The sequence below is a fragment of the Myzus persicae genome, unplaced genomic scaffold, assembly GCF_001856785.1.
Source record: "Myzus persicae strain clone G006 unplaced genomic scaffold, MPER_G0061.0, whole genome shotgun sequence".
NCBI lineage: Eukaryota > Metazoa > Arthropoda > Insecta > Hemiptera > Aphididae > Myzus > Myzus persicae.
In genome coordinates this window covers 309,318-318,667 of record NW_019100537.1, presented here as the reverse complement: position 1 = coordinate 318,667, position 9,350 = coordinate 309,318, and the positions used below count along the sequence as shown (strand labels likewise).

General features: G+C 36.1%; 1 protein-coding gene across 1 annotated transcript; it reads right to left on the bottom strand.

The window, feature by feature from the left end:
- Nucleotides 1-2,971: 2,971 nt before the first annotated feature.
- On the bottom strand, nt 2,972-7,635 carry LOC111031485 (protein obstructor-E). Its single transcript, XM_022311450.1, has 5 exons — nt 7,401-7,635; nt 5,258-5,485; nt 4,373-4,570; nt 3,698-3,890; nt 2,972-3,190 (listed from the first exon to the last, which is right to left on the bottom strand). The coding sequence occupies exons 1-5, from the start codon at nt 7,447-7,449 to the stop codon at nt 3,166-3,168; spliced, it is 693 nt and encodes a 230-aa protein (XP_022167142.1). The 5' UTR covers nt 7,450-7,635; the 3' UTR covers nt 2,972-3,165.
- Between the last annotated feature and the right edge of the window lie 1,715 nt (nt 7,636-9,350).

Sequence of the window (9,350 nt, the reverse complement as noted above, 5' to 3'; positions counted from 1 at the left end):
CAGAGACAATCGTAGTGATGAGTGCCAAAATTCTCATTGATAGCATTGTTTATTTCAGCCTTAATGCACTTCATTTTTGTTAATTTTAATAAAGGATTCAAATGATTGAAACAACTCAAATAATTCACACAATCTTATTATTTCAAGTTATTTATTATTGAAACGTGAATTCGTTTGTTCAATCATAGTATCAACACATTTATTTTTTTTGCTCTTCTAATTATTCGGCTCTTAATTTTATTTTTATTCTGGACCATAGCGCCAAAAGTAGAATACCTACATGATTTATAAAAGCTTTTAAATTCTTACAATATTATTTGAATGTTTCACCTATTGATAAATACTGTTCTTGAGTATTTTGTAGGTGGTGAATTTAAGAAGAAATCAACATAGGTAAAGTAGAAAGTCGTAAACTTTATTTTTATCAAATTATACTCAAGTTAAATTTACTTGAGTTGTCTGCACCAATTGCTTCATCAAAACCGTTAAAGTTATCGAAAACTTGATTGAGTGATTTCCAACAATAAACCTCCTCCTTACTATGATAGATCAGTGCTCCCTCTGAGTGAATATGTTCACGAGCTAAAATTAATAATCATCGCTCTATAACAGTGCCACAGTGGTCTGCAACCGGCGACCCTTGCGTCCATTGCATATGGCCAGCTTTGAATTCTACAACGACGAAATTCAGTTGAATATCATATCATAATAATCATAATGTATATTGTATATTTATACTTGAAAAGTAAATATACTTGAACTTTGCGTTTTTTAAATAATTTGTAATACAAAATGTTTATTTTTGTCTAGCCCTCGAAATCTGTTTATTTGTGAATGTGGCCGGGGAGTCCAAAAACGTTGCCGACCACTGCTCTATAACATTTTTTAACTGTACGGATTGATTGAGGGTATCTTAACCAAGGTGCACAAACAGTTTAAAATATTTAAAATTTTTTCTCATTAATTGCTTCTTCAATATCATGTAATATTTTTTCTCGTCTATATAATCATTAATAACTTGGAAAGTTCGTTTAATAGTGAGATACTTATTAGTTATTACGAGCACATGTCTATGATATGCTTATAGTGGATACTGGATAGACTGTATTTCTTTACTCGATTTTCTGATAATTTTTTTCGTACCTACTCCACTTATAAATCAATTTGATAGGGGTATAAACAATTAAGGGGATTCGATACCGACCATTTTTTTAGACTAAAACATCCAATCTTTTGTCCTAATAATGCGATAAGACTTTTAAAAACTGATTTGAATTCGTTATTATGTCTTCTTGAGATCGGCCAAGTCACTTTTTCAAATTTCGGCCCCTAATCTTTATAATATGGATTTAGAAATTGTGAAACTTAAAAAAATGTAAGTTTTGATTACTCTGAATTAAAATTGTAAATTCAAAAAAGTGGCTAGGCCGATCTCAAGAAGGCATAATAACGAATTCAAATCAGTTTTTAAAAGTCTTATCGTATTTTTAGGTCCATCGGAATGATGGACAAAATATTGGATGTTTTAGTCGAAAAAACGGTCTATTTAATTTGCTCGCGCGCTCGACGTTGTACACGTTGACATGTGTATGAGCGTGCGTGAGTCATAATAGAGATAGTGGTGCTGCGGGATTCACTCACACTAATAATCAGTTACTACACACACGTAACCATGTCTTGCACGCACGTACTATATAAATTGCCTATATTCAACTCCTTAAAACAGAAGATCGGTATCGAATCCCCTTAATAAGTCTCCTGGAACATTGACGAAAAAGACACTTCATCCTTTTTATATTCTTCGAAATGAATACGAAAAACATTTTTTATTAGTTTATAAAACACGACATTATTTATAATATATTATTTGGATGTGTATTATTAGGAATGTGATATCTATTAATTTATAGCAGAGATTTAAAAGAACAACGAGGCAATTGGATTGATTTTCTAAATTTCAGAAATGAGTCATGAATATAAAAACATAACTACTCCACGTGGACTTGATTTGAAGGGGGGGGGGGTCCTTGTTAGATATTTGGGTCACCAACCCCTAATTGCGCTATTAACCGTAGTACAATGAGTAATTGTTTCGATGAACTCGTGTTTTCATCCATAATACATCTGTTCAGAACACGAGTTAATAATATATATAAAAACATCTTAATATATAACTTTGATAAATTGTATGACCTAATATTCAGTAACATAATTGCGATGTCCCGGAAACCGGTTGGACATTACTCGTAAAAAGATTTAATTTTTTTTTAAGATTTATTAAGCGTTTGTCAATAATTAGATGCAAAAACAATACTACTGTTTTCGAAGTTATAAATTATAAGTATCAGAAGCATGGATATGGATTAGAAATTATAGTGGGGTTAAAACCGCCACCAGAACCAAAATGATAAACTAATTCATTAGAAGGTCATTTTTTATTATATAAATTTAAAAAATCAAAAAACAATTAGTGTTTTTCAATATAATTTTTTTTTATATACCTACCTAAAAGTACCTAGGTACTATGAGTAATATTATCAATTAATTTTAAATATAAATATGAATTTAAAAATAATTTTGAGCTACAAATACCAAAACAAAATTAAAAATGAATACCTCCAACAGGTAAAAATCGTATCTACACCACTGATAAATATGAATCATAATTTTCAATGAGTTCCACCGATAAAAATAGTTCCAAGGAAGAATTTAGGTACAGGATCGGCGTTTTAATGATGGATACCGACTTGGCAAGTTGTTTTCACAGCATTACTAAAAATATTACTGATGTTTTTTAAATAATATAATATAGATATTTACAGCAATTTTAAAATTTGTATTTAGTTTTACACCTCTATGATACATCAACACTTATCCACTAATGATGAAATTACTTATTTATGTTGGTATAAAGGATTACAATTGAAAAGTTATAAGTTATAACTTATAACATACTAATAAAATAACAACGGTTAATTGGAAAATTTTTATTATTTTTTTTTATAACTATTAATTTGGTATAAATAACAATCCCAGAAAAATTATTTTTTATATGTTTTCATGTAACGATGCCACGGTGTCAATGTCGTTTGATGATTTGTACAGTATGGTTTTTATGTGAAAATGTACACTTTAAACATGGCACAAATGGATTAAAGATATGATCTACTTTCTCTTTCTGTAATGAGACCTGTAACAGTACAAAATAAACCATAAAATTATTTGTTAACATATTTCAAAAGGGACGGGACGAAATCCTCTTTAAATAATATAATATTATGTCATATTTTAAAATCGAACAAACAGCGGCGAGGGGAACGAACACATCGAAGAGTGAAAAACATTAAAAGCATACAAATGTGACGGATTTTATACAGAATAATTTATTAATGTTATGTAACTGATTGATCGTTATATGTTTAAAAACCGTAACAGCAAATCGGCAGCATCTATATGCTGTAAATACCAAACGTTACGAACTGTATTTCGTTCGTCAATAATACAATCAATAATAAATAAATAAACAATAATAAACAATAATTATAATCGCTATAATTTTTATCTATTATCACGCCTGCTGGATTGTTCGATTAGACAGTTGTACAACAAAGTCGTTGTTGCAATATTATTTTTACGACGACAGTCATTGGCGGCACGAATGCCGAATAATAACATTATGTAATGACGAGTCACGTACCCTTTCTCGACGCACGTCAGAGAAGATTCGTCCACAACGCTGTCCTCGCCACAGCTTATCAACCTTGGATGACCGTGCACGCACGTGATGAGCCTGTGAGCGTCTCCGGGGAGGGCGTACCTCGGGTACGGTTCGAATTTGGCCGACACCGAGTGTGGGTCCACCTTGTCCGGGCAGCTGAATCCAATTATATCTGTGCGGAAAAGAAAAAGAAAAACGAAAGTCGACACACCGTTCGAGCGAGACTGCGCTACCATAATTATATTATATCGTGATGTCTTGGCCTTACGACCGGAGACGGATTTACGACTATAGGTTGGTACTTTAACGACGGGGGGGGGGGAGGCAGGGAGAGAGGGGCAGCTGCGATTTCCCGTCTATTTCGTTATCGCAAAATCAACATTATAATGTGCAGTTGAGTGGAGTGGTTTTGATTGCCACCCCAAGTTGCTATAGGTCAGTGGCGTGCTCGGCTTATCTGAGATCACGTTATACCTACATAGGTTCATTGCTGTATCATAATATATTTTATACGACAAAAATAAACCGAAAAAGGGTGACACCCTCATACCAATCCCCCGTTTGCACGCCCCTGATATAAGGGTAAATCCGACTCGTTGACATCACTACATTATTATTATATGCTTTTGGACGAGAAACGACAATTTCGAGCACCTGCAGGGTTGCATCCCACGTCGACGAGCTCATCGGGCCAGTTGCACTTTTTGATCCTGTCATCGTAAGCCAATCCAGGTTCGCAGGGCAGAGCGTACGGTGTTCCGTGTTCGCACTTGACGTAGTTGGTGCTGCAAGCGGAGCCGTCTGAGAACAGACCGAACTGGTATTCGCATCCGGGAGAACTGATCGGCGCAACTGTGAAAGATGATAACGATGTAATTATGGTGCAAAATTGTTCTGTATAGAGCAATATTAGAGACGATTGTGATGAGCCTATTTTTTGCCTCATCAGGTATCAATGGCTAACACTCTCCTGGGCGAGTCAACATGATTTGAAATTTCTAGTTAATCAAATTATTGACTTTTCATCCATCCGCAGTTACATTACGAACGTCTAGCATTTTAAGTCGAGATGAACGTCTACAATTATAGCTATTCTACAACATAATATTGGCTCTGTATAGTTGCATCTATAATATATAATTGTAAATCGCAGCGCTGACAGAACATACAAATATTAAGGGTATACCCTATACTGACTATAGGCTCGAAAGAGCGCCGAACAAGCGTTTGTAAAAAAAAGCCGAACCCCAAATTTGGCATTAATTTTTTCATATTTTCGAATTTCGTGGATTTACGATCTCTTCAGATATGAATTCAATTAAATCGGGTGAATTTTCTTTCAGCGAACCGGCGGGGTTATGACTTGAGAGTAGGTATACGTGCATATAACGCAGACCCGGATTCGGCTTTTAACTTCCTGTCCGCGCGCCTTGTGGGTGGCACTCTCATCATGGGTCAACCGCCCAAAATGTGTGCGACGTCGTGCATTACACTTTCAGTTTTAGAAAGTACATATTTTTACTCTTGCGAGCAACCTACGTTCGGCTTTGCGGTTGCCGCAATCGACGGCCCAGTGGTAGTTGCAGTGGTGGTAGGCGGCGCCCTTGCCGTCGTACAGCAGACCGTTACCGCACTGTTCCAGCGTCAGAGTGCCGTTCGTGCACAGATAGAACTGATCGCAATAGTCGGGGTGTGGGTACGTCTGTTCGCCGTGTTGTTCCGGACACTGCGAGGATCTTTCCGCGCTGTATTCCTGGCACTGGATCACTGCGAAAAGCAAAATAAGTTCTACGTCAGGTAATAACAATATTGGTTACGTCTGCAGGGGTAGAATTCGCACACGAGTGCACAAGTGATTTTATCGAATATTAAATAGTGTTGATACAAAACATGACTGACCTAGTTCGCCCAGGCAAGTGTATACCCCCCAATGAGAGTAATTATCGAAATAATGCATTACACATAGCAGGCTATATGCCAATAGGTAATTGATTTTTTGAAAATTGACACGGAAAACAGTCGTCATACCGCCATCGAAAATATGTTTCTATCATAACGATAGGTATGGGCGGCAACACGTACGTATAGCTATTGAAAATATCGGCTTTATTATATACGAGATTTGTTTACACCCTCGCGATAAGTGGTCGTATAGTATATAATATAGACGTATAAAGGTATCGATTTTGACGGGCGAAAATTATCGCCTCGGTATGGACCACGCGCGTCACCCATTGCCCACACTCGGTGGAGCTGTTCTGCTCACCGGCTACGTCTATTATACAGTGGCAGGTCGTACACACACGGGCACGTAACGAAAAACACATACGATTATTATGTAGAGCGGTTTGCGAGTGTGTTTAATAACATAATATGGGTGTATATACGAGTCACATATTTTCCAAACTCGTTTCGCCGGGGAGGAACAACACCCATAATACTGCAAACCGCATCGCGAGCGGCGCGCAACTTTCACCCGAGCGAAAACCGCGGACGAGAGTGCGTTATTACGGTATTATTATCGTTATTATATGCGTTATACATAATATATATATATATATAATATAAGTCATTATTTCGTGATGGCGGTCCCGATATCGAGGCGTGCGCACTGTCCCCCGGGCGTAAACGTTCATATGTGTATAGTGGTCGCAGTGGCTGTGGAATAATTTATGAAACGCTCCGGGCGAGTGGTTTTGTTCTAATCTGTCATGTACGCGTCCAAAGCGAGTTGCACAACTCGGGCACGATGTGTATGTATATGTACGAACGATATTGTATTATTTATATATCAATATGATATTATGCAACCGACACAACTCATAACATAATATGTCGTACGTGGGTACGCTGTTTAGGTACACGATTTATAGTAACAATAAAAGCATATTTTTTGGGGGCCGAGTTTCCTATACGCCCGAAATCCGTCTGTACACGTAAGTGTAGCCACGCAACCGCGACCGATCTTAATCCCTTTGTACATGTATGTTAATTAATATTGTACACGCCGCGATCGTGCAGTCGATCAGTTTTCAGGGTCGTCTGTAGATAATTATTGAGCGTATATGTAGTGCTATCTACATACATTTATTATTTGTCTATCGTATTGCGTATTCCATTTAAAATCATAGTCGCCAATTATTCATGTATGTTAATACCTGTTCGTATAATAACGCCGATAATTTAAACGAAAAATATTAAATCCGCGAACTTCCGACTACACCCAACGTTTCAAACAGATCGCCGAGTTTACTACGATTAAATTGTATATGTGTTATATTTATATAAATGTATTTTAAATTGAATATCGACAGTGTAGGCATATTGTACTAGGCACCAAAAGAATACACAGTTGTTCTTTCGTTGTGATATATCTCACAAAATCGTCCCTCGACGGCACACTCGAAAGATGTTGGTGGGTACGTTAAAGACGAAAAAATACGAAACAAACCACACGACAATTGACGCTCAGCGCTACAGGTTCTACTTTGACATAAACAATTCGGCCTATTATATGTATTCTGCAGATCGCGACAGAACTGTAAGCCATAGTAATATATAATATTGCATTATAATATTATTATCCTCACTTTCGTGCTCCCCAGCTGGCAATAATAATCATAATAACAGTAAAGACAATAATGTATATTGCGATAGACTAAAACGTACTACACAAACGTACCTGTTGCTTTGAGCAGGAGCACTGCGGAAAACGTCCAAAAGACGTTCATCGTGGCGGCGGCGTGTGCTGTATTTACCTGTGTAATGCGCGTGTTTACAAATCCGACCTGTCGGGCAATCGGCGGCTTCTGGTACACTGTACGCGTTGTACGTAAAACACAATAATAACGAAAAAAGAATAATAAAACGCACGTGACAAATGTTATATGTACGTGTGTACTACTCGCCTTTCACCGACAGCGCTCCAATCAGATCCCCTGCAACATGTATCCACGGGCCGCTCTGCTCCGAACCGAATGAACTTGAACCACTCCGCCGCGAGTGCGACCGAAGTGCCGGCCGACTTTAATAATATATGCGTGTAATACAACACAGTTGTAATGGTGCTATGTGTGATATTATGCCACTTTGATATTATAATGTGGCTGCGATATCGATATAATAATATGTATGAGTGGTCTCTCGGCAATATTTCTTCACGCACAGGTGGCGGTTTTGCGTCTATTATAATATGTCGATATACGTGCACGATAATGATGATAATATTCGATTCGTGAAACAATATTTGGCCATATCTCTTCACGCGGTCCCACCTGTAGCTTACTGCAGGCATGATGCAGAAATAATATCGAACCAGTGCTTTGATTTCGCTGCGTTCGACCGCGGGAAGAGCATCACAACGTGTTAAAATATTTTTTTTGGATCCCGGCGTTTCTATATCACCGATATAATAATATTATTATGGCCATGGATATTGCTGTAATTTCCGAGGAGCACCGATATTATAGCTAGCTGTGTCCGGGCACGTTTAAATTAATAATATATTGTATTCTTAGTAAATATAATAAGCGACGAATCGAGCCGAAGGCTTTTACTCGGTTTCAACTGCAATATATTGGCTCCGAGAACCGTAAAAAATCGTTTTGAAAAACTCGTTTATTTTCACGAGGCGATTTTGGCGAAAACATCAAATACTGCAATTTAATAACGAAATTTCCTAGGAATACCAATATTATTATTTCTTCATGATTTTTTTTAATACACTAGAATGTCTCTTTATTTGCAAGTCGCCTGCTGCAGTTTTCTTCTCACTTATTATTTTAGAAACTATACAGAACAGTACGTGACGCACTTGGAGAAAAAGTTTTTGTTTGTTATATTAACAATAGTGATTTTATGTTGGAAATGTGGACATTTTCAAATTCTTTATCAGCCGAAACTCTAGATGCGTACGTAGTTTAGTAGTTGTATCCACTTTATAGGAATAACTTATTTGTGTTTATTTGATTTATTAACAAGCATTTTATTATATTTCTGAGAAATTACATTTCGATTTTTGACAGACAGTAGACTTGTTTTAAGTTCATATTTCAAACATAATAATGCTGTGTACACCTAATACAAGTAGAGCACAATATTACAATAGGTAACAACTAACATTACATTGTAATAATTATCTTATCTGATGCAACTTAATTATTGTCTTTAGATCAAGTTTCACTCATCTATTCAAATAAAATGAATGTATTATATTGTACAAAAGATGAAATAATTATTATCATTGTGAATATAATTTTTGTTGTGACAACTGTGCTGAAATCCTTTACAAAGGACAATATAGCAACTGCTGATTAATTAATGGCTCAACGGAATTCCATAATGTTTCAAATCCTATCATAATTCTCTCTATATTTCATGGACTTTCAAGGACGATGGTCATTAAGAAAACCGGCTAACATTATCATAATGCCACTTTGGAACTGTGCCCGAACGCCCTAAACAAGATGGTGGTATTTATATTCTCATAAACGACAGACAATTTTACAATCTAAATATTATCTTATATAATAATATTATCATTTTAAGTACGAATAAATAAATGGTCTATTAAAATTTTAATTTGTTCAATGAAAACCAATTAACATAATAAGATTTTTGTTTCATATATTTA

Coding starts and splice junctions, on each gene's coding strand:
- LOC111031485 (XM_022311450.1), bottom strand. CDS start 7,449: ATGAACGTCTTTTGGACGTTTTCCGCAGTGCTCCTGCTCAAAGCAACA. Junction 4,571..5,257: donor CGGCAACCGCAAAGCCGAAC/GTAGGTTGCTCG, acceptor CATCTTTCACAG/TTGCGCCGATCAGTTCTCCC. Junction 3,191..3,697: donor CTGACGTGCGTCGAGAAAGG/GTACGTGACTCG, acceptor GTACTGTTACAG/GTCTCATTACAGAAAGAGAA.